At 42.4% G+C, this 26124-nt stretch overlaps 1 protein-coding gene across 6 annotated transcripts in view; it reads left to right on the top strand.

Annotated features, from left to right (window-relative positions):
- The window catches only part of MYLK (myosin light chain kinase), a gene marked incomplete at its 5' end in the record, with an annotated part of 274919 nt that extends 261505 nt beyond the window's left edge, over positions 1-13414 (top strand). For all 6 annotated transcript variants that reach the window (XM_079704502.1, XM_079704499.1, XM_079704501.1 and 3 more), the window contains 4 exons: positions 2537-2660; positions 8836-8965; positions 10658-10789; positions 13013-13414. In XM_079704502.1, the coding sequence (XP_079560628.1) occupies positions 2537-2660; positions 8836-8965; positions 10658-10789; positions 13013-13266 (640 nt within the window). In that variant the 3' untranslated portion in view covers positions 13267-13414. The remainder of the gene's footprint in view (positions 1-2536; positions 2661-8835; positions 8966-10657; positions 10790-13012) is intronic.
- Positions 13415-26124: the final 12710 nt, after the last annotated feature.

The raw sequence follows: 26124 nt of genomic DNA, 5'->3' as shown, positions 1-26124 counted from the left end.
GAGGCAGCTTGCATGTGAATAACGACAGCCCCTTTTATTTTCCGTGTACAGCTGTGGCCTGCAGCCGCCCTGCTGAAACCTCAGCCCCCCTGCTGGGGCTTGCAGGGGAGGTACCCTATTTGCCGGTCCTGATCATACTCCTGGCTGTTCTGGCTTGATGCTTATTTTGTATCTAAATCATGTAGGAGCTGCCTGCCTGAGTGTGGCCAGGTACCTTCCACCACTGGCCAGTTAGGCTGTGACCCCAGGCCACTGGGCCCAGCTCCATCTCTGTCCCCTGCAGCCATGCAGACTGTGAGGTTCTCTCCTCCACCTTCTGGGGCTGCCTGGAGCTGCCCAGGTGGTCAGCAGATGACTATAAAGAACATCTGTGAACATCAGGAGGCCTGAGCGTTCAGGCGTATAGACGGCCTAAGGCTGTGAGGAAAGGTCAGACGCCCAAGGCGCTCAGTCTGTATTTCAGAGGGAAGAGGATGGAGGTGCGGGCAGGAGAGGAGGCTAGAGCAGAGGAGGGGAGGTTGAGGGGGTCTTGGTGTGGCTGGAGAGAATTCACTGGCGAGGGGAAGCAGCTACCGTAAAGCAGGAAGTGGAGAGGGGCCGTGCACGTGCCGGGAGGGCCGGCCTGCACCAGGGCAAGGGAGTGGTGGGGTGTCGGGCTGTTGGGCGCCTCACCCACTCTGTGAACAGGTGGCCAGATGAGGCAAGGCCTGGCTCCAGCGGCCCCGGGGAGTCGTATTTGGCAATACAAGCAGCTATAAGCTTTTCCCCAGAAAGTGGTGTTGAAATGGGTGGTGTGCCGGAGGAAGGTGGGAGGGGTCAGCCCAGAGGCTCTGCATGTGCACCAAGGGGACTTTGTGGCCTAGGTTCTGCCCTGTCTACCTGGCCCACAGACCGCCGTGAGGCTGTTGGTCGTCTTGCCCCCTCTGGGGGAAATCCTGTCTGGGACATGAGAGCACAGTTGCTAAAGGAGCGAGGCTGGAGGGTCTCTTAAGTGGTTCGGTCTGGTTTTCTGGTTACGCACCCACCTCTCAGTCCTTTTTAGCCAGCTCAGGGCCAAACTCCTCCAGAGGAGACATTCCACACTCCTTGACAGCGAGGTCTTTTTAGCACTTTGCTGCCCCAGTCTTTGCCTCAGAAGCAGGTGTGACCCAAGGAGGATCTAGATGTTGGGGGGGACCTAGATGCCCCTCCCGTGTGAGGGGTCCCCGCTCCCCAGGTGCCTCAGGGAGGTGCGGACCTCCTTCCTAACAACTGTGGTCCAAGGATGGCTTTTGTCAACCAGGCTTCATTCACCCAAGATGTGGTAAATGAGGTATTGTGTATATACCCTATTTTCTCACCTGATCTTGAGTTTATTCAGAAACATGTTGGCTCCTCTGTGCTCATAAAATGGACTCACCAAAGAATTGATTTCATATAGATCAAGACACTAGATTCCCATAAACTCAAACTCAGCATCTCTTCAACCAGAAATCTCCATCTATCAGCACTTTTAAAAATGTTTTTCTATTATAAATTGATACATTAAGTTGTACAAATTTTGAATATAAGAAAATTAAAATAATCCATATCCCCTTATCTAAAGATCACTACATTTGCTACAGTTAGCAGATTTACTTTTACTCATTTTTCTACATATGTTAGCATTTGGTACTTTGGACTTCATTAGTCCTATGACAATTAAGGTGATGGCCCTGAAATATTTCTAGATTCCCAGAGCTTTCAGAAGATTAAATGAGTTTCAGTGCAGTTCTAAGGTTGTCATAATTCATAGGTTGTACAAAGGACATACCTCTTTGAGTTTTTTTTTTGTTTTTTTTTTTTTTTTTTTGCGGTATGCGGGCCTGTCACTGTTGTGGCCTCTCCCGTGGCGGAGCACAGGCTCCGGACGCCCAGGCTCAGCGGCCATGGCTCACGGGCCCAGCCGCTCCGCGGCATGTGGGATCTTCCCGGACTGGGGCACGAACCCACGTCCCCTGCATCGGCAGGAGGACTCTCAACCACTGCGCCACCAGGGAAGCCCCCTCTTTGAGTTTTAATGGGAAAAACCTGATACTCAACCACACCATAAGACTTGAGAGTTCACTGATTCTCGAAGGTTTGGGCCTAAGGTTTCACTCTTCTCTCCATCAGACAAGGAGGCAGAAGGATCGGGCCTCCACAGTTCCCAGCCCCCACATGACCAGCAAAATGACCCCACCCTGGAATACGGTGCCAGTCATTCCCAGACATGTCTGCCCTCCAGCACTTAGCCTCCCTAGACCCCAAGGGCAGGTCACGAGACTCCAGTTGCTTACTGGTGTTTAGGCCTTCTTAACACTAATAATGTATTCTGGGTCTAGTCAGTGTAACCCAGGCCAAGAGAGGAAAAAGGCCAACAGCACAGTGATTCTCATCATGGTGGATGGACTGGGAGCAGAGAGCCCTGGGCTCTGCCCTGTGTAACTAGGGACAGGTGACCTCCCATTTCTGATCTGACCAGCAGTCTCTGTGGTCCCCTTCTGCTCAGAAACCCTCTGATCTCTGCCTCTATTAGAAACCGCTTGGACTGCACCCAGTGCCTTCAGCATACATGGCTAATGAAAGACACCAGGAACATGGAGGCCAAGAAACTCTCCAAGGACCGGATGAAGAAGTACATGGCAAGAAGAAAATGGCAGGTAATGAGGGGTCACTTTGGACTGGGATGTCGCCCCTCACAATTGCTTTATTCAAGCTACCCTCATTCCCAACTTGCCCTGGCCTCACTCCAAAAATGTTTACATTTTCTGAAATAGTCTGGGACCAAGACTGACATTCCATGTCTTCGTGACTAGGGACGAGCAATGTCACCTTTAGGACTATTTGGCAACCCTGGAGAGTGTGATCTCCTTATAGGTAGCGTGATGGTCTTGCATTTCTTTATGGTGAAGGAGGTGGGCACATGGTCCATAAAGAGAGACATGGGAGAGACATAGAGAGGTTGTATGTTACTAGCTACACGTCCTTAGCCAAGTTACTTAACCTTTCTGTGCCTTCGTTTTCTTATCTATAAAATGGGGATATTAGTGGTACCAAATCTTTGTGAGATTCTCACTGTTGTGAGAATTATATGAGATAATATTCATCTGGCCTTTAGCACATTGCCTGGCACATAGTAAGTGTTCATAAATGAGATCGGTAGCCAATATGTATGGAGGGCTGGCCACGTATCAGGGAACATTCAAAGCACTCTCTATGCATTGTTTTTTAATCCTGGGAGGCAGGCACTATTGTTATCCCCAGTTCTCAGACAAACAAAGCAGAGAAAGGTTAGGAAGGTCACCCAGGATCACAGCTAGTAAGTGGGAAAGCCAGGATTCAAACCCAGAGACTGGCTCCAGCATACACAGTCTTAACAGCACACAGTTTAATGACACAAATTGCCTCTGATTGTTAGCAGATGGAGAAAATGATCATCCAAAACCATAGAGAACTTATCATGATCTATTTTATTTTTATTATCACTGCTAGTATTATAAAATTCCTGGGTTACTGGAGGGTATGTGGTTTCTATACTCAAGGAATGTATAGTGTAACAGGGACCTGAAGCAAATAGACATAAAAGGACATAACACACACCAAGAATTATAAATGATCACTGTAGCTCTCCATTCCCATATATGTGAGTGCGGACAGAGAATGGAACCAGTCACACCAGAGGTGGATGTGGTTGTGAAGAAAGGCTGCCAAGGGCAGGAGTCTGAAGTTGGCCATGGAACATGAGTAGAACACACAGAGGAGGGGATAACAGCACAGACGGAGGAAAAGGCTCAGAGGTGGGAACTGGACCTCACCCTGATCCTGCTGGCCTGACAGGAGCAGTCTTTTAGCTGGGCATTCAGGGGACTGGGCCATTTAGACCTTGCCTTTGTGGCAGAGAAAAAGGAAACCACCATTTTAGGGGCAACTGGGACACTGGTGATTTGCCACACAGAATGACTAAACCACAGTTCACTGAAAAGTCCAAGTTCACACAAAGGTTGAGAGGAGCAAAGGTGAGAGAGGGGCTTCGGGTGTGTGGGTCTGAGAGACTCCACCCCCTGCGCATCTCAGCGGCCTCCCCGAAGTGGGAGTCAGTTCTTGGCTAGCCCCATCTGAAGGTTTGGGTGGATCTCCCAGCCTCCGTCAAGTACCTGGTGAGTTGGAACACCTGTGCCGCTTACCTTACCCTCTGGTGCCATTAGGGTCCAGTGAAATCAGAGGAGCAAATATTCTTTTAAAAAAACAAAGCCACAAGGGGGCCACAAAATCATTATTAATGATCCTGTGGCCAGTAGATCTCAAAGAAATAGTGGTGTTTCTGGAGCAGATACGGTGACTGGTATGGGGGTGGGGCGGTTCTCAGAGGAGGGAATCGCACTGGGTTTTGGTTGGATGAGGCCATGGGCTAAAGGGCAGCCTTATTACTTCAGGCTTCTGGAGGCATCCACACATCTGCCCGTGAACCAAAGCCAGTAAGAGCCTAAACCCAGGGGATAGGCGCAGAGAAGAGATAAGGAAATGGGAGAGGAAATAAATGGAATTTTTCAGTCAGATGGGCCCAGAAACTGTAATTTGTGGTGATATTTGAATCATATTTTTTCTTGTTGTTTACAGTGTTATTAGCCACAAGGTTTTCTGAACGTGAGAAGGGAAAGGACAGAATTCAGAGAAGGAACATTAATTTCCTATTTTAATATAGGTAGCAGCATTTGGAAATGGCTTTTCCACAGAAAAAGTGGTTAGGTTTCACAAAATTACATAGAAAAGTAGTCTGCAAAATCCCATTCAACACATAATGTCCTCGAAGCATATTGTCACTGGTAATAGTTCAGCTGCATCTGACCATCTTGTGTTACATTTCTTCCTTAGGAAAATGTTTTCCACATTTTAAACTCTGGGTACCAGGACCTTAGCACCCCTGGAATAGGAGGTTCCCTCTGAGAGCAGCTGAGGTTCTGTGTGCTGAGGCGGAGCGGAGTGGAGGGGAGTAGAATGGGGTGCGCTGTGGGGGGGGAGAGGGCCAGGGCAAGCACAGGGGGCCCACAGTGCTCTACAGCTGCATAAGAAAAGCTTCTTGGCTATCATTCTGGTGTTGTTGTTTTTTTAAGCTTATGACATTCTTAAGGGTTTTTTTAAAATTTATTTATTTTTGGCTGCGTTGGGTCTTCGTTGCTGCGTGCGGGCTTTCTCTATTTGCAGTGAGCAGGGGCTACTCTGTTGCAGTGCGTGGGCTTCTCATTGCGGTGGCTTCCCTTGTGGAACAGGGGCTCTAGGCGCAGGGGCTTCAGTAGTTGTGGCACGCGGCCTCAGTAGTTGTGGCTCACGGGCTCTAGAGCACAGGTTCAGTAGTTGTGGTGCATGGGCTTAGTTGCTGTGTGGCACGTGGGATCTTCCTGGTCCAGGGCTCAAACCCATGTCCCCTGCATTGGCAGGCAGACTCTTAACCACTGTGCCACCAGGGAAGCCCCTGGTGTGGTTTTCATAAAAGGGGAAGGAAGTAACATGGGAACAAGCCCCAACAAACAAGCAATAGACAGATGACTCATTGTATTATTGATCTTAGAATGAAGTTATTCTGAAAGAGGGTAGGTTTTTTATTTATATCAAAAGAATGTTGAAGAGACATGGTGGTGAGTCATAGCATTGAGGGTGGGTAAGCTGAGCAGGATAACAGGGCCTCTGCATGCAAAATGGAAGCAAAGGACTAGGAATTGGAGGCTTGTGGGCAGCCATCTTTATTCTCTGAGAACCACAAAGACTTCAGCAGTATGGACCAAAGGGCCTTGGGGAAGAAAGCTTTTGACTCAGGATAGCGTGGAGTACTCTTGGCCATCACATTTAGATAATATGCATTCTCAGGGGAAATTGTAGTCTTGGGGCTGTTGGTGTTTACGTAGGGCCCATGATGGCTGGCTGGCTCTAGGGTGATCACCTTGCCGAGGTTTTCCAGGGCCTGTCTCAGCTTTATCCCTGAAAGCCCCTCATCCTGGGCAATCCCTCAGTCCTGGGAAACCAGGCTGGTTAGTCACCCTCGCTGGCTCTCCCAGGGGAGGGAGTCTGTGCTCTGTTAGGGAAGCCGTTACACACCCTGCCCGCCTGGAACACAGGAACCCAGCCTTGGCAATTGCCCTCCAACAAGAAAAAGGCCTCCTCAAGACAAGAATGGAACTTATTAAGAATTGAATCTTTCTTTTTTGATGTTTTAAAAATTTCCAAAGGTCTCAGTTAGTAAAGCAGCAACCAATTTTCAGCTCAAAGGCATGAAACTGGAAGGCTAGAACATATAGTTCTGACAAATAACTTCCCCACCAACTATTTTTTCCCATGAAGCAGCTTCCAAAGATTGACCTCTGATGTGTAGGTTATTAAGATTTTCCCTATTGAGCACTTACATTTCTTCCTGTTTTAGAAATTATATGGTCTATTGCTCCATCTGATGGAAAATTTCCCCCAATGTGTGGTCTATTCGTTTATTTGCCACCTTCTCTGAAATATTGTAACGCTTTGATTTGCCTTGTTCTCATAGCTTCGTATTAGTCATTTTGTTAACAGAAGAGGAAAGACTTCATTCTTCCACACCATACAAGTGAAGACAGTCCTGCATCCAGGTGTTTGGGATTAGGGAGCCCATGGGCTCAAGGGGAGCGTTCCCTGCTACACATTTGCGTGTCTGAATCATAGTCTTTCTGTAGAAGACTAGAGCTCCAGGGAGATTTGAATCTTCAGGTCCAACAATGAGGCCCAGAGAGGGGAACTGATTTGCACACGTTAACAGAGTAATGAGTGGTTAGAGAACAAACCTGTTCCTTGTTAGGAACAAACCCTCTGAATTTAGACTCCTGGCCCGGGGCAAACCAATCTGTGTTGGATGAAGGGATTGGAGAGCTGAGAAGGGCTGAATCTGAGAGTTTGGCTGGTTAGGAAGTGGTCTGGTCCGGCATGGACTCCGTAGGGAGGGCTGCTGTGGCTGGCACCACCTCTTACCCATTTCTGACGTCAGGGTAAGCTCCCCTGGGAAGAGCTGGGTCTCTCCACACTCCAGCCAGCAGAACAAACAGATCAGTGATGTCACCAGTAACAGCCTCTCCCAGAAGGCATGCAAGTTGCTAGGTAGCCTCAGTCTCCCGGGGTGTCCTCTGCAGGGCCACAGTGCCTCTGCACACAGTTAAGTCAGTGGGTTGTCATTCCTCACCTTCTTCCCCCCTCATCACCTCCACCTGGGGCCTCCTGGGTTCTTTTCAGAGTGACCCAGCTTCACTGCGGGACAGAGGGCCAGAAGCATAACCACACCTCACAGTGTATATGTGAGAGGTGGATGGCCAGAGGACAGGGCAAGATGGAATGCCTGTCCAGAGTGCATGAAAGTAGTCTGCAGGAAGGATGGGATGTGACATAACAGAAAGCGATTGTGGTCACAGCAGTAGGACTCCGCTTAAAACACACACACACACACACACACACACACACACACACACACACACACACACACACACACACACACACACACACACACACACACACACACACACACACACACACACACACACACACACACACACACACACACACACAATTTTCTATGTGATTCCCCAGCAGCCTGAAATTCTTTACTTTTGAAATAATCTTTTACCTGAAGTATACTGGCTTTTCAGATAGTCCAAAATTGTGAGGCTTGCCTGAAATACCTGGGTGTATGAAGTTAATTCAGGAGGAAAATGGCTTTGCCGGCAGTTTGAGGTCCAGTGGGTGAGTGCCAGCCGTCTGCCTGTGTACAGGCTGTTTCCTTCCTCTCTCAGCAGCTAGTCTGTGGTGACATTTGCTCCCTGGATGCACAGCATCTGGATGCCTCAAAAGATGCTTTGGGTGCAGGGCTGGAAAGCAGTGGTTATGCCTTAGTTTCTTATCTTAGTCATTCCACTGACCTTAGAAAAGGGGTGAGAATCGTTACTTACAGGTGAGAAACACAGACACAATGTGTATTATTGGGGACTTCTTGACCTAAATCCTATGCTTGGTAGAATTTTCACAATGCAAAGAAAATTTTCAAGTCCTGGCATCTTTTTCAGTAAAAATTCTGTCCTCTCCCAAGGTGCCTTGACTAAGGAAAGCCAAGTGCTGTGCTTTTCATTTCTTTGGGTGCTGCTTTTTGATGCTGGGTGTACATCAGGGAAGAACACCCCTCCAGAACTTCACTGTAGACTTGTGCTGGGGCTAGCCAGAGTATTTCTCAAAATCTCTTAAGTATCTGAATCATAAACAGAACTAAATGAGACCTTGGAGATCATCTTGTCCAACCCCCTCCTTATACAGAGAAGGAAACTGAAGCCCAGGGAGGTTAAGCGACTTGCCTATGGTCAATAGAAGGCATTTTTTTCCCCCCCAACGGGACCTGTGGGATCCATAGTAGCTATTCTCTTGGCCAATTAAAATCCTATCACTAGCATTGTTTTATGAGAAACAGCCTCCACTGGGCCCTGTCAGCAGTTAAGTCTTTGGAGCCGTCTCAGCCTGCAGTTGCTTTATATAAACTATCCCTTTTATGGGAGTTGAAGCACAGTATGAAAAGGGTTTTTGTCTCATGTTGACCTTGTTTAGTCACATTAACGCACACATCGGTTCCAGGCCCCATTCCATTCTCTGAACATCTTCTGACACGCTGAGAGTGCTGAGCAGAGCAAGGTTGGGCTCACTCCTCTGCAGGACCTCGGCACTCAGGAGGCCCTTGTTTCAAGGACAGCTGCTTCTCCTGGGCTGGGCTCTTCTCCCTAAGCCCCGCTGCCCAGCTGGAACCAGTGACCCTGCCTGAGTCCAACGCCAGTGTCTATTTTCCAGAAAACGGGCAATGCTGTGAGAGCCATTGGAAGACTGTCCTCTATGGCAATGATCTCAGGGCTCAGTGGCAGGAAATCTTCAACAGGATCACCAACCAGCCCACTCAATGCAGAAAAACTAGAGTCTGAAGGTAAGGAGCTCCAGGAAGATTTTCTCCAGCCAGATGGTGACAAAGGAAGGGTTGGGGGATGGAGAGGCATTTAGAGGTTTTTTTTTCTTAAGGTGGGGGGGTTGGGTTTTTTAATACAACCTACAAGGAAAAATTTGAAACTACTTTTACACTGCCCTGACAATAATTACTAAATGCAGTAATTATTCTTTAATTGTTTCACCTTAGGTTTAACTATTTTCAGAAGTTATTATTTGTCTAATAGAACTAGATGATCTCCGCTCATCTTTTCCCTATATTTTACATAAGAATTAGCAAAGGCTTTATTAAAAGTTTCGTTTTTCTCATTACAAAAGCAATGCTTGTATAATAATAGGCAAACATAAAATAAAAATCACATATAGTAGTGTACTTTTAAAAAATATCCTTTTTTAACGTGTCTTTGCATTTTCCTTTTAAACAAAAATTGACTCATATAGTCCATATTTGTTTGGTATTTTTCATGATGCTGAAACATGTCGTTTGAACTGGGTAGACACTGACTGGCAGGGCCCCTCCTAGAGACCAACAGGGTTAGTTACTTGCCCACCGTCTTTGAGATGCTGCCCCATCCATCTCCTCAGGGAAGGCCTTGGCCTCTTCCTGCTTCAGATGCATGTAGGGTCTGGCCCTTATCATCTTGAGGTGCCTCATTTGACCTGAGACACTCCTCCACCTCCCACTGCCTAATGCTTTTGGTATCCAAAGGTGAGAAGCTGAGTCTAGCTCCCTTTGTGCATAAGACAGGGTAATCGGTGAGGCTGCTTGCTGAGCTGCTCTGGTGCAGCCAGGGACCGAGCCTGCTTGCTGCACACGGGCCTGGTCCCTCCTGCTCCAGCCCTGCCACCCTCCAGACGACCCAGAAATAGCCTGAAGGGGAAGGAGAAGATCAGGAGCCACTCAAAGTTACAGCTTTTCCCTGGACCAATCCCAAACCCTGGTCCAGAGTCATACACTGTGAAGGCAGTATCCGTGTGGAGAATAGAGCTACTGGCAAATCGAAGATGCCTCTAGGACCTGGGTCTTCCTTTCCAAGGAGCAGATGAAGGGCCTGCTGCTTCCAGAGGAGGGCAGAGGGGATACAGGGATCAGGTGGGCTGGCGTGCTTCCGTCCTTCTTCAATACCCTCAACTGAATCCTGAAAACAGCATGAAATGCAGCCAGATAACCTTTTTTTTTTTTTTTTTTTTTTTTTGCGGTACGCGGGCCTCTCACTGTTGTGGCCTCTCCTGTTGCGGAGCACAGGCTCCGGATGCGCAAGCTCAGCGGCCACGGCTCACGGGCCCAGCCGCTCCGCGGCATGTGGGATCTTCCCGGACCGGGGCACGAACCCGTGTCCCCTGCATCGGCAGGCGGACTCTCAACCACTGCGCCACCAGGGAAGCCCCAGATAACCTTTTTAAAGATTATTTCCTTTTTCAGTGTGTCAGCATAAGGGAGGGGGAGTCCAAACATTTCCCCAGTTTGGTCACAGTTCTCTCTTCTGCCAAAATCATTTGGCAGCAGGCCAGCCAGTCCCCAGGAGAAAGGTGTGCTTATGATTCAGTCCTCTAAGTGCCATTATTTGCTAAAGTATAACAACTTTAAAAAAAAAAAAAGTCAGCTTTTTTAAACCACGGAAGAGGAGAGAACAAGGAATAAAGAAATTACCATGTCCTCTTCCCTGTCTTCTAGAAGATGTCTCCCAAGCTTTCCTTGAGGCTGTCACTGAGGAAAAGGCCCATGTAAAACCCTACTTTTCTAAGACCATTCGTGATTTAGAAGTTGTGGAGGGAAGTGCTGCTAGATTTGACTGCAAAATTGAAGGTAAGTTTGTCGCTCTTCTTCCCTTAACTACAAAAGGGGTATGGTTGGCTGGTGGACCCCTACTGTGTGCCCTTGGCAGAATGTCAGTTCTGGGGCAGCCAGGCTGTGAGGGAAAATGGGTCAGGAGGAGTTGGCCCACTGCCCCACTCCACCTGCTTAAGATTAGGGCCATTCAGTGACTCACTGAGGGCACATCTAGTATTTCACCTACTTACATCAGCCACTAAACCCAAGTTAAAAGTGGTTTATCATGGACCTATTTGGCTATGGAACATGCTTAATGAAATGAGCTCTACAAGCTTATGGGAAGCATGTGAACTGCCCACCAAAGGCTCTCAAAGGAAGGCTGGCACAGAGCACAGGATGCAGAGAAGGCAGCTCTGCTGTTAATCACTGGGCTCTGTGACCTTGGGCGGTGATTTAGCTCTTCTGAGCCTCTAGTCCTCATCTGTTAGACAGTGTCTAATGCCTTGAGTGGCTCTGGAGACTGTGAGATAACATGTGGAAAGGGGAAACCTTTCAAGTCTTTTAAAGATGTCATGGAGTCAAGGGAAAAGTTGTGGAACTAGTAAGTGCAGAGACAGCCTGCGGTGTGACTTCAAAGTGAGGGAAGTTGGGATCCAGGCCCTTGTGCTGTCTTCCCCATGTTTCTCTGCCTGCTAGAAATAACGTGGCCAGAGTGAGTTGTTAGAGCTCAAGGGACCCTAAGGGATCTTAGCATAGCACCTGAGAAGTTAGCAGTGTTGGTGACACATAGCATTTCAGTTTCAACAGACTGCAACATTCTAGAAAGATAAGTGGCAAGATAAGACAGGCCTCTTTGCTTCAGGTCTGTGACTGTTGTGTGCCAACCAGAGTGGAGGTCTATCTCCCATTTTGGTCAGACCAACTTCCCCAAGGCAGCATAGCACAGGACAGCAGTGATAACGAACCATGCCTCCCACTTTGTAAGATTCTCCAGCAGTATGGCTAGATAATGCCTTTTGGGTAAAGTAACCCAAAGGTAGGAATGAAAAAACAATTTTTCTCCTGCATCACTATATTATCAAGATGCCTTATAAATGCCTCGCCTACCAAATCTTTCTCTTTTTTCATTCAATTTTTTTTAAAAAGTGGATGTGCTGCCTTTGCTAGTGTGGAAGTGCTCAGATTGGGGGTTCTGCTGAGAGTTCTGGGCCACTGCTTGTAGCTCTCACCATCACCACTGTCTTTGGGTCTTAAGTTCTTTACTTTTTCCTTTATTTTTTAGAAAATATTATTTCATAATAATTACCTTTTTGCTTACTTTTCTCTTTGGGATTATTTTCTTGGTATTTGCATTACTTTGGAGTGCTGAGGAGAAATTAAAGCATATGGATGCTGTTTGTTAAAAACAAAATTCTACTTGAAAAGAATGTTAGAATTCTTATGTGTAATTTGTATTCTAGCTGGGGCTACAATTTTGTCCTGTAAAACTACTTCTCCAAAGTTTAAAAACAAGTCAGTTAGTATTATTATGTTTTTAAAGGCATAAAACATATATATTTTAATGCTGAACTTTGCAGCAACATGACTAATGCATAAAATGAGACAAATGAGTCGTCTTTGGATCAGACAAAGACAAATACTGCTTTCTTTTTCCTGGCAGTATTGTCAGTTCTTCTAATTTACGTTTTATAGGTCTGTTATCATCTTTGAATTATAATTTATATGCCATAAAATTCACCCATTTTAAGTATACAATTCAATTTTTTTAGAAATTTACAGAATTGTGCAGTCATTACCACAATCCAGTTTTTAAACATTTCCATCACCCCCAAAAGATCCCTTGTGCCCGTTTTTTCTGACTCTTATTTTTTAATTTAAATTTATTTAGGTTCTTTTATACAAGATAAAACAAGTTTTCTTTTAATCCAAGAAGATATTTAGCTCCAGGCATGTGGTTGGAACTGGGACAGTGTTCCAGGGAGTTATCTATATCTGTGTTAAGGTGGGAGGTGGTACAAGCCCTACATGGGTGGGAAATGGGATGGCTGTACAATACCTTATGTGGTGTTTCAGATATTAGTGTTTACAATACATGCCCCTATTCAAATGTAAATATCAAAATAGATGGCAAAAGCCAACATCATAATTTTTTTTCCCTTTACCCCCTTAATCAATAGAGGTAGCTCAAGAGTTTGCATGAACTGATAAGTTTTAAATAATAGTTTCTGTAACTTGTGTTCCCTCCCTGTGATACAGGATACCCAGACCCTGAGGTCGTCTGGTTCAAAGATGACCAGTCAATCAGGGAGTCCCGCCACTTCCAGATAGACTATGATGAGGATGGGAACTGCTCTTTAATCATTAGTGATGTTTGCGGGGATGATGATGCCAAGTACACTTGCAAGGCTGTCAACAGTCTTGGAGAAGCCACCTGCACAGCAGAGCTCATTGTGGAAACCATGGAGGAAGGAGAAGGAGAAGAAGGGGAAGAAGAAGAGGAGGAAGAATGAAACAAAGCCAGAGAGAAGCGGTTTCTAAGTCATATGACAAAGACTATCTCTCTAAAGCTCAAAAAAACCCAAGACAGTAAAAGCACCTAGTGTGATAGATTGTTTAGTTAGGTCATTTCGGGGTTGATTCTTCAGCAATAGTGCTTGATACCCAGCAGCATTACTGAGGGGCATTAATTTAAATTAGCTGGCACCTTAAGATTCTAGTACAGCTAGATTTCATTTTGGGAAATCACCAGTAACTTGCCTGACCAACCAATTTTAGAGAAAAAGTAACCAGAAGGAAGCTTTTTCTGGGCAAAGTCATATAAATTCTCCAACTGAAAGCACTCATGAAAAAGCAAGGTCACAGCCCTGCCCAGAGGGTCCCTGGAGATGGGGGTCTCTCCCAGCTCCTACTCCAGAGAACCGGGTCTCCTCCAGTCTTGTAGCACTTCATTCTGCAGGCAGTTGAGCCATTTTAACTTACGAGGCACAATATTTCCAAAGTGTACTATAGACATTTGAACTTCTCATTTCCATCCCCTGTTCTACCTGCCAGTTTTTCTGGATCTGGACTTGCCATGAGTTTAAGCATTAGGGACATTACCCTTCTTAGATTCTGAAGACACGTCTCCTGCTCATGGATGACTGGCTTCCTTAGGAAAAACAGAATCTCCTTTCTTCCAACATCAGTAGGAAATCTAAACTTATCCCCTTTGAAGATTTCTAGAAGCTTCAGACATTTTTATAGTAACCTATGGAAAAAAATCCTTGTTAATGTGTTTTTCTGAAACCAGTATTCATACCCGCGCTGTTTTAGAATATCAGCTCTGCATGTGTGGTAAAGATCTTTGTGTTTGAATGTATGAAAAAACAGTTTGCTGAAAAGTTAGTCTTAATTATTTATTGGCCACTATGAAATAGATTTCAGCTATAGAACTCCACATACTTTGGAATCTAATTCAGGATAGTCTGAGTTTAATATACCTTCATTTTTAAACATGCTCCAGAGAACTCTACTTACCTTATGGATTCCACGAGACTTTTCTTCTTGAATGTGCATCAATCATGCCTTGCCCCCCCAAGCTTGAAATATATTCTTAACCTGATAAATGCAGTCAGACTTGCATCTTTAGGAATTTTTTTCTTTCACTACATTGGCACTTAAATTTTTCTTTATAAAACTTTTTGAAGGGCATAAATAAAGACCATAAACTGATATGCCTAATACATTTCCTCTGTGTGTGTGTAACATTCCAAATACTTTTTTCTTTTCCACTGTTTGTAAAGCGCAGCAGTTTAGTATTTCAAGGGACTTTTTGAGAGTTCCTTAAGAACCAATTTTAAATTACTTCAGTGCAATCCTACACACAGTATCAACATTAGAATTTTGATGTTACCTAGTCTTATGTTATCTTCATTCTATTTTTATCTGCTTCTTGCTGCTAGTTTCAAATTGCCAGTATTTTTCTTTTTGCTTTTTAAGCAGTTACAACATTTTTCATATAGCCACAGTATTGCCACAGTTTATTATAATAGTGTTTTAAATTTGATTTAGAGCATTCAAAGCTTTTCTTCATCACTTCTGATTGTGTTTAGACTATAATCTTTGTGTGCGTGTATGCTGTATATGTGCGCGCATGCATGGTGTGTATGTTTGTTTACAGGTTTTTTGATGCCTTCTTGAAGTTGTGTTAATGTTCTCCCAGTTTATTATGCCATCAGAATGGTAAATGAGAACACTACAACTGTAGTTAGCTCACAATTTTTAAATAAAGGCTACCACAGTGCATGCTGTTTGTTCAGTCTTTGCAGCCTTCTTTTCCCTTCCAGGCCACCAGTTGTAGACGACCCAAACAGATCTCAGAAACTAAAAACAGATGCTCTGCTGCATAAATGGCTTACATGCTGGGAGACTTCCCTGGTGGTCCAGTGGTTAAGAATCCACGCTTCCACTGCAGGGGGCACGGGTTCGATCCCTGGTCAGGGAACTAAGATTCCACATGCCGCGCAGAGCAGCCAAAAAAAAAGGCTTACTTGGTTGTGCTTTACTAAGGAACAGAATGACTTAGGCACTTCTAGTTTATACTAGGTAGCCTAATTTGCACATTTGCTTCAAAATTTCTCTCGAGCATCATTTTGGTTCAATTACATTCTAGTATCTACAGTACACTCATAATGCTAAAATCTTAACATTTTCAGTATGTCACAAAATCATCATCGTCATTAATATTTACCAAGGCTTGGTCTGCATTTGTAACTTTGGTGCAATTTGTTACTAGCAGCCGAGTGCTATCTTTCCATGTCTTGATAGTGAAGCATTTGTTCTCAGGAAACCATCACTCCTGCTTCACAGGAAGTCTGTTATCAGACATCAGATGGTGGGGGCCCCCGGGTCTTGAGTATTCAAACAATACTGTAGATATTCTAGAAAGAATCAAGACATACTATTAAATGTTAGACTAGATGATTCTATGATTCCACAGTATAGTCTGGAAAGAATCCATTGTCCAGATAATATTTAAATTGTTTCATTTTTTTAAGGCAACCACAATCCACAAATGTTCCTAGTGAGGAAATTATTATTTTTAAAGAAAAGGACTTTTTATTCCTTGCTAGTGAAAAATGCCCCTTATATTCTGAAAGAAAACAAATAATTTCCTTCCATTCCATTCTCATCCCAAACATATAAAAAACAATCCACTGATTATTCCTTACATTGCAGAGCTTCATATTAAATGAATTTCTATGTATAACTAAAAAGACATGCTGACTGTTGTCAGCTCTAACTTTACTTAAAGTCTCTTTCTTTTTATCAAGATGTTTGAGTTCTACACATTTTAATAAAATCTGTGCTTTTAATACATCTGTGCTAATGAGTATCAATGAGCTAAAGAATAACTGAATTCTAAAGAAACTCAACTCTCCACTTTTCAAGAAAACACAGGTAATACTACTTTCTTTAACCCTTGGGAACTCCTCTGTATTTAGAAAAGGAAGCTAATGTCTGTGACAGTCATTACTGAGGCTCTTTGCCCCCTGGCACATGATTAGGACCACATTCCTGACTCCCTGTGTGAGATGGGAGATGGGGCTATGTGACTAATTCCGGTCAGCGAGGTAGAAGCAGAAGTGATGTTCATCCCCTCTGGTCCAGAGAATTTAAGTACTGGTGCAAGACTCTCCATAGTGACTGGCAACATGTCAGATGGTGGCTACTTTATCCACCTAGGTCCCAAGCCAATCCCAAATGAGTACCTAACACAAGCAAGAAATAAATCTTTGTTCTTATAAATCCCCAAGATTTTAGCATTCTTTGTGGCTGTAACATAGACTAGACTATCCTGTTATAAGGTCATCACTGTATTCTAGATCTGTTCTGACCAATATGGTAGCCATGACTCACCAGTGACTATTTAAATTTAAATTAATGAAAATAAAATTTTAAATTCAGTTCCTCAGCTGCACTAGCCACATTAAGTGCTCAATAATCACATGTGACTAGTGGCTGGCTATCTTATTGGACAGCACAGATGAAAACGTTCTATAAAGTTCTATTAGCACTGTTTTAGATGGACTAGGAGGAAAAGAGAAACTCCAAATTTTACCTTAACTATGCATATCACTTTTCAAATTGTGAAATTAAAACATAAAAGTTTGCATGAAATCAGTCTGGAAAGTATGGTCTATAGTTTCATCAATCATATTGGATAACACAAATTCAATACTTACGTTATTGTGTTTGATTATTTACATTCATATATTTTTTCACTTTTTAAGACATTTTAAAAGTACCAGTTCTGTGCTTCTCACCACAAAAATCGAAATAGACCTGCAATTCACAAGCAATTACCAGATTACTTGTGATATGAAGCAACCAGTTAGGCAAAAAATCTCTGGTGTTTTTGGAACTTGGAGCTACTTGAGATAGGGGAGCATCCAACAGGGACAACTGAGATAGCAGAGAAAGAGACAGCGTCCCTGGGGCAAGATTTCCCCAACAGTGAACCAAAAGGAAGGGGGAGGGGCCATCCTGATAGCTACAGTCATTTTAACCTTAGTGGCTTTGATCATAACTCCCTTCCCATTGGAGCTGGAAATACCCAGGAGATCTACAGCACTTGGAGACAACCGTCAGTTTCTAACTGCTGGTTGTTTGAAATTTTAGCTCATAGGCCTTGCCAGTGTTCCAAATGCTTGTACATTGCAAGGAGGGCTTCGTGTCAGAGACCACAGCCCCAGTAGTGACCACATAGAAGTACATGATAAATCTTCACAAGACATCATTATTTGACTCTCTGGGACTAGATTTCTTCCAGCTGGAGATAACTAAAGAAGAAGAAGGTTACAAATTAACCTAAAAGTCAATTCATTATTATTAGCTTCTTTTGGGCAGACATCAGTAGCTTCCAACAGTTAAGAGACAGGTTAAGCTATAGGGCTTCTCCACAGTCTTGCTCCAGATGGTATGTTACAATGACCAATAGCCTCTGGTCAGATTCAACAGACATTTATTAGCAAGCAGTCATATAGCCTATTCTGTAAGCTCCATGAAGTCCCATATCTGTCTCTCCAGAAAGCACATCACCTGTTCACTGAAAGCAAGCACTGCAGGATACGAGGGGTAGGATCTAGCTGACCTGGGTAATCAGCCAAGTGGAATCAGTTCCAGCTCTGCTTCTCACTGGAGTTGTGTAGCTTGTGCTTCAGTTTCCTCACCTATAAAATTAGAGAAATTATATTTCCTCCTTCACAGATCGTTATAAAAATTAAAAGAGCTCATGCACAGTACCTGATCCTTACAGTCAGCTCTATTCTTCTAGCACTCGGAGATGCTAAGATGTGTCAGAAACATCCTCTACCCGCAAGGAACTGATAATACTTCTGTAGAAACAAAACAAATATGTGGAAAAGTTATACACTAATGAAAAATGGAAAGAATTATTGAAATTCCACCCACCTCCGGAAAAACATCTTTGTAACTGAAAGTGCACATACAGCTGTATGAAACACAATTGCTATGAGTTTAGGAAATGCTACAACTGCCTTCTTGGTCTCCGGAAAAGTTTTAATTTCCAGTCTCTAAATACTCTCTTCTTCATAGTCAAAAGAGAAAAGCTCATCTGACCTTATGAGTCTTATTTTCCAATCAAGAGGAAATTTCTCAAAGTTGGCTTGACTTTAAACTCACACTTAACCTTTAATCCCCAAAAGTTCTCTAATTTTTAATTTATATTTACAAAAGCTAATTCACATTGACTTGTCTCTGGCAGTATATTAACCACAGAACAAATAGGGCTCTGCTAGGCAGTCCCAGGAAAAGACTAGGTAGACACCTTTTTTAAGTTGTCTAGAAAGCTCAAAATGCTCCTATTTTCTGGAGAATCAAGAGATTAAGGGTTTAGAAAATGGGAAGCTACCATAGTCTAGAGAAGACCAAACATGAACTCCAGAAGACAAGCAGTAACTCCGTTCTCTTCAGAACCCCATTAAACTGAGAGTGAAGGAATACTTTTTTTAAAGCTATAAACCCCTCAAAGACAAATATGGGAGAAGAAAGATGAAAAATACCAGAATTTTGGAAGATGGAAAGCAAACAGATGAGCAGGTAACTTACTTAGAGCACAGAAGCTGAAACCTGACTTCCTGCAGAGAAGAAGTCCAATAGGAAGGCAAGTAAGTCAGTTTTACTCTGAAGAAGCCTAAAAGGTTAGAGACTGAGGGAACAATGTACCTATGAAGGGGAGCCTCAAAAGGAATGTAAGGTATCAACTCACTGATGCATTGAGGTCAATGCAGGTCAAAAGTCCAACCAGGAAATCAATGTAGAAGTAGGGTGGGATACATAGGAGTTAGGACAGACAAGGGTCCAGAGTCCAGGAAGTCAGTCTGAACACATCAATAGTACCCACGTTCAAAGTACAGAAAAGAGCCTGATCCTGGAAAGGCATCTGCTTGCTCAAGGAGTTTTTAAAGACAGATAAAGTCATTTAAAGTTAAATTGGTTGTCCAAGAAACCAAATCATTTAGACTTTTAATAATGCACCCTGTTAATGAGGGAGATCAGCTTGGTGCTTTGTGTCCACCTAGAGGGGTGGGATAGGGAGGGTGGGAGGGAGACACAACAGGGAGGAGATATGGGGATGTATGTATATGTATAGCTGATTCACTTTGTTATACAGCAGAAACTAACACACCATAGTAAAGCAACTATACTCCAATAAAGATGTTAAAAAAAATAAAATAAAATGCACCCTGTTAATGAATGTCTTATATTCATTTATTTAATGTAGAAGCTCAGTTAACTAATTTCCATTTAATCCAACTTGCCTGACTTAACCACAATTTTCATTCTTTCTGTAAAATAAATGAACTGGAGCCCACACACTTCTGTTCTCCTAACTGATGTCCACTGAGTAGTATTATTTACCAAGAGTCAATTGGATTTGTTCTTAGACTTCTTTATGTCAGTTGTACAACTGTAATTACGTAATTTAATTATTATATAAATCAATAAAAATGGGGTGCTAAAGGGAAGAGAAGCTGTTTCTATGGAAACTAAATTGAGGCTAGTGGTCATACGTGGTGGATCGGACACCTGAATTTATCTCCTGCCTCCCAAAACCTCACTAAAATGAAAGTAAAGGCACAAAAGGCATTAAACCCACAGGGCAAAGAATAAGAGAGGTGATACATTAGACTCGAGTTGTTGACAAAATTTTGGGATAGACTAATTGGTAAGTAATTTCGTTTCAACTTTTTCCACTCTGCAAGCATCTTCAGGGGAGAAAGCGTCAAAAAGCAAGCTGAGTCCTACCACAGAACAAGGCAAAAAACAGAGGAATTAGACTCACTGTCCCCCCTCCATCTCCTCCTTTAGCCCACAGGCCCTCTGACAGTCTCTCCTCGAACGCTGGCAGGAAAAGGGGTCTTTTAAAGTTAGACCAGAGGGAAAAAGAAATAAAATAAATTAAGTTAGACTAGAGAAGCTGTAGACTGGTGGACAACAGGCACAAGTGAGAGTGAGACGTAGCAACTCAGAAAACACACGGATCAGGTGACAATCCCAACACAGAGAACATCAATGTGTTCTCTGTATCTATGATGTTGGTTGGGTTTTTGTTGTTCTTGTTGTTGTTGTTTTAGATTCCACATATAAGAGAGGTCACACAGTATTTGGCCTTCTCTGTCTGACTTATTTCACTTAGCATAACGCCCTCGAGGTCCATCCATGTCACAAATGGCAAGATTTCATTTTTTTAATGGAGATTATATATATATATATATATATATATATATATATATATATATATAATGTCTTTATCCATTATCTGTTGATGGACACTGAGGTTGTTTCCATATCATGGCTATTGTAAATTATGCTGCAATGAACATGGGGGTGCATATATCTTTTCTAGTTAGTGTTTTCATTTTCTTCAGATAAATGCCCAGAAATGGAATTGCTGGATCATATAGTTATATGATCATATAGTTATATTTTTAATTTTTTGAGGAAACTCAATACTTTTTTCCATAGTGGCTACACCAATTTACATTTCCACCAACAGTGCACGAGGGTTCCCTTTTCTCCACAACCTTGCCAACAATTGTTCTTTCCTGTCTTTTTGATAAAGTCATTCTAACAGGCGGGAGGTGATGCTTCATTGTGGTCTTGATTTTCATTTCCCTGATGATTAATGATGCTGAGCATCTTTTCAGGTACCTGTTGGTCATCTGTATGTCTTCTTTGGGAAAAAAATGTCTATTCAGATCTTCTGCCCATTTTTTAATTGGATTTTTTTTTTGCTATAGAGTTGTATGAGTTCTTTATATATTTTGGATATTAATTCCTTATCAGATATATGATTTGCAAATATTTTCTCCCATTCAGTAGGTTGCCTTTTTATTTTGTTGATGGTTCCCTTTGCTGTAACAGAAGATTTTTAGTATGATATAGTCCCATTTGTTTATTTTTGCTTTTGTTGCTTTTACTTTTGGTGTCCTGATGTGTGATAATGTCATCACTCTGACAGCTAACATATTCTTGTGATTTAAATTTTTTTTAGTTTTGATTTCTAATATGGATAATATAAAGTAGTTATAAACCACATAAATAAAAGTTCTTTAGGGGCCTCAATAATCTTTGAGTTTGAAAACCACTATTATAGGTGATGATTTAATCCTAAATATAGCTAGGCAGTGCACTTTAGTCTGAAAATCCCAGGCAGCACCCAAAATGTAACCCATATTACTGTTGTCTCCTCTTCCTTTTGAGTTTCCCACCAAAAAATTCAACTCACAAAAATATAAAAGAATTTACTGATTTTGTAAGGTAGGTAAAGTAAATAAGGGAATTCATATTGATCAGCATTTCATTTGAAAAATCCTCCCAGACCTGTCTCTTCTCCTAGGTTTCTCTCCTCTTCTCTTTATCTTTCACTCTCTTCCCTCCCCACTTTGCAGGGCAATTTAAGTACATCCAGGATGAGGGGAGGAAAAACCAACATGTCACTGCTATCTATCCTCATTAGAAGACAGAAAGACATAAAGGGATTCGTTTTTGATAAACTTAAAGAAAAGAATTTACTCACAAAACCACTCATTGCGGAAAAAAAAGCAGAATACATATAAACAGAAAGAACATTAAGAAAAAAAACCTAATGCCCTTACTCAGCCAAAGATAAACACTAATAATATATTGGTATATCCCCTTACAGATTTTTTTCTCTATAGACATATACCTAACTGTTATAAAAATAAGATCTTACTACACACCATGTATAGTCCACTTTTCCACTTAATATATTCTAAACAATTTCCATATCAAATGCATCTCTGCATTATTTCCCCAACTTTTTATTTAAAATTTTTTCAAACTTGGAGAAAGATTGATAGTATAGTTCGATAAACACTCTTAAACCCTTCAGTAGAATACTGTTGGGAGATGATCCGCGCCATATTGTTCGGAGATGATCCACTCTGAACATCTCACTTTTCTGGACAATTCAGGTCTTCTGATCAAAAGCATTTACAATCAATTCCAGTATTTGTATAAGGAGCTAAAGGGGATCAGAATGTACCACCCCCAAATATGCCACTTTGGCATAAGGACTATTTTGAGCTGAAGGCAAGTGAGAAACAGCAGATACAGAAAAAGCTCTCTATCCTCCCCCTATCTGCCTAAAAGCAGGGCATAAATCTCCCTTTGTGAATGTGTCCCCATCCTCTCTCATATATCAGGAAGAGCAGAATAACACTGAATCACCAGACACGAGTTGACTCTAAACTCGTCTCAGCCCACAGATGGCAGCTACATAACAAACTTTACTAAAAACAACCCTTATCTTCCATTAATTTTCCCCACAAGTTTACCTTCCCACAATTTACTGCCCATAAAAACCTAAACCCACGTTCCTTTGTCTTGTCACTTCTCCACAAATTTATTGCTCTTTGTTAAAATGGCATATAACCCTCTGGGTCTGACCACCTCTTTGGGGTTTTCACTTCATTTCTGTGAGGCCCCCCACATGTATATGAAGTAAACCTTTTTCTCCTGTTAATCTTTTATCAGTTCAATTCGCAGGGTCCCACACACTGAACCTAAGAGGGTAGAGGATAAAGGGTTTTTTTTTTTTTCCTCCCCTACAGAGACATTTCAGTAGGGTAAAGATTAGATATGTTTCTCTTCCCAGAGATGTTCAGAATAGTAAAGATAAAGACCTCTCCTTCTCGTCTTGGAGAAGACTGGCTTACATTCTAGAATAAAGACAAGGTTTCTCTCTTTGGAGGGCAGGATAGACAGGTCACCAGCAGCCATATATAAGATCAGAGTTTGCTAATATTTGTATAAGGAGCTGAAGGGGATCAGAATGTACCACCCCCAATATGCCATTACAGGGTTCCTCTCCTGTAATGCACCCCACTGCATATGCAGGTACCATCTGGCCCTCATTATGTTGCCCTTTGTGGATGGGGCTTGGTAACCAACATAAGATGTTGCTCTGGCTGCTGCTTTTGCCATAAATGATAAACCGTTTTTGTTTTGTGGCTCAGAGGGCTCATTATTCGTGTGTGTGTGTGTGTGTGTGTGTATATGTGTGTGTGTGTATGTGTAACAGTATAATATATATATAAATAACAGGTATATTTTATATATATAAACATACACATACATACATACATCCTCTTCCTGCCCCTCTATCTGGACCCAGACTAACCCCCACACACATACCTTAAGCCACAAAGTGCACCCTGACATCAAGCTCTGCCCTGCTCCTCTTCCTGGGAAACCCCACACTCCATCCACCTGGACCAGGCCCCAGACCATGTGTGTCCGCCATGGTGTTCAAAAGAAGAGAACATTTCCTCATTGAGGGACCTGGGTGAAAAGGTCAGCTCCCTCAGCACAGGGTACTGGAACTTGGGCTGGGTCACAAAGAGAGAACAATGCCTTGAGGCTGTCCTTTGGGAGGAAGACCCCAAGAATTGGCAGTAATGGTCTCCAGGGACAAAAATCTGGAGCCCCTTGCTGCGGCTGGGCCCTGAAAGAAAAATATACATGAAAATACGAGAGTGTGTGGGGTGGGGGCCAGGCCACCTTGTTAGCTTGCAGGCAGAGTAGACATTTCTGACCTGTTATAGTTTTTGTCTTAACAATCACATCATTTTCCACATTTGCCCTTTGCGCACAATTTCTCTCACACTTGTGCTCTCTGTTACACACACACACACACACACACACACACACACTCTTTATTTTTGCTGAATCATTTGAAAGTAAGTTTCTGCAAAATCATTTTTAGTGTCTGAATGTTATACTATTTTAAACCTCTTATCATAATTTAACCAGTCTGTACTGCTGGACATTTAGATTATTTACAACAGTTTGATACTGTAAATAGCATTGTGATGAGCACTTATAACTAACTAAATCTTTTTTCACATCCTAAATTTCTTAAGATCAACAGACTCACAGACAGAGAGAACAGACTTGTTGCCAAGGGGAAGGGGAGTGGGGGAGGGAAGGACTGGGAGTTTGGGATTAGCAGATGCTAACTATTATATATAGGATAGATAAACAACAAGGTCCTCTACATGGGAATAGAATCTAAAAAAGAGTGGGGACACACACACACACACACACACACACACACACATATAACAGATTTACTTTGCTGTATGGCAGAAACTAACACAACGTTGTAAATCAACTATACTCCAATAAAAAAATTTTTTTTTAAATCAAGGTCCTACTGTATAGTACAGGGAACTGTATTCAATATTCTGTGACAAACCATAATGGAAAAGAATATGAAAAAGAATATATATAACTGAATCACTTTGCTGAACAGCAGAAATTAACACAACACTATAAATCAACTATACTTCAATAAAATTAAAAAAAAAAAGTTGAGCTAAATTCCTTAAGATAAATTCCAAGAAGTGTACTTATTGGGTCAAAGGACATTCATGGTTTGAAGGTTTTGCTATGTATTGTCAAGCTGCCTTCCAGACAGTGTATCTATCAGTCTGTACATTCAGTAGCAAAGTTTAAGAATACCCATGTCCTTATATCCCTGCTAACAGTATTATTTTTATCTTTGACATTCTGAAGAAGAAAAAAAAAGAGGGCATCTATCTCATCATTTTAATCATCATTTGTTCATAAATGTTATTTATCTTCATTGGTATGTTTATTAACCATTTATGAGGAGACCTATGGCCTGAAGCTGATCATAGAAAGTCATCAAGTACTAAGGCAGCTATCTCACAGTCTCTCATAGAGGGTCTCTTCTCTCCACATCTGCTCGGGTGTCAGTTTCCCCAAGGTCAAATTCTCAAAAGAATAATGTGATATAACCTTTTCATATTAGTCATATCACTGGCCATTCTATGGGCTAACTGGAAGTTTAGAGTGGAATTTAGAGTTTGAATCCTATCACTCACCCCTCCTTTTCTGCAGGTTTTTGTATGATAATGAAACTATAACAATTCAGGAAGGTGGGGAATGACCTCAGCACCATCTCCCATCTGGCAGTTAACAGAGAGCCCTCCACATGAAAAGATGCTCAATATCATTAACTATTAGAGAAATGCAAATCAAAACTACAATGAGATACCACTTCACACCGGTCAGAATGGCCATCATTAAAAAGTCTACAAATAACAAATGCTGGAGAGGGTGTGGAGAAAAGGGAACCCTCCTACACTGTTGGTGGGAATGTAAGTTGGTACAGCCACTATGGAAAACAGTGTGGAGGTTCCTCAGATAACTAAAAATAGAATTACCATAGGATCCAGCAATTCCACTCCTGGGCATATACCTGGACAAAACTATAATTCAAAAAGATACATATACCCCTATGTTCATAGCAGCACTATGCACAATAGCCAAAACATGGAAACAACCTAAATGTCTATGGACAGATGAATGGATAAAGAAGATGTGGTACATATATACAATGGAATACTACTCAGCCATAAAAAAGCACGGAATAATGCCATTTGCAGCAATGTGTATGCAACTAGAGATTATCATACTAAGTGAAGTAAGTCAGAAAGAGAAAAATACCACATGGTATCACTTATATGTGGAATCTAAAATATGGCACAAAGGAACCTATCTACAAAACAGAAACAGAGACACAGAGAACGGACTTGTGGTTGCCAAGGGGGAGGGGGGTGGGGGAAGGACTGGGAGTTTAGGATTAGCAGATGTAAACTATTATATATAGGATGGATAAACAACAAGGGCCTACTGTATAGCACAGGGAACTATATTCAATATCCTGTGATAAACCAAAATGGAAAAGAATATAAAAAAAGAATGTCTATATGTGTATAACTGAGTCGTTTTGCTGTACAGCAGACTGCCAC

Source organism: Hyperoodon ampullatus (genome assembly GCF_949752795.1).
Source record: "Hyperoodon ampullatus genome assembly, chromosome: 5".
Lineage (NCBI taxonomy): Eukaryota > Metazoa > Chordata > Mammalia > Artiodactyla > Ziphiidae > Hyperoodon > Hyperoodon ampullatus.
Note: the sequence above shows the minus strand (reverse complement) of the source record. Positions and strands in the feature narration are given on the sequence as shown.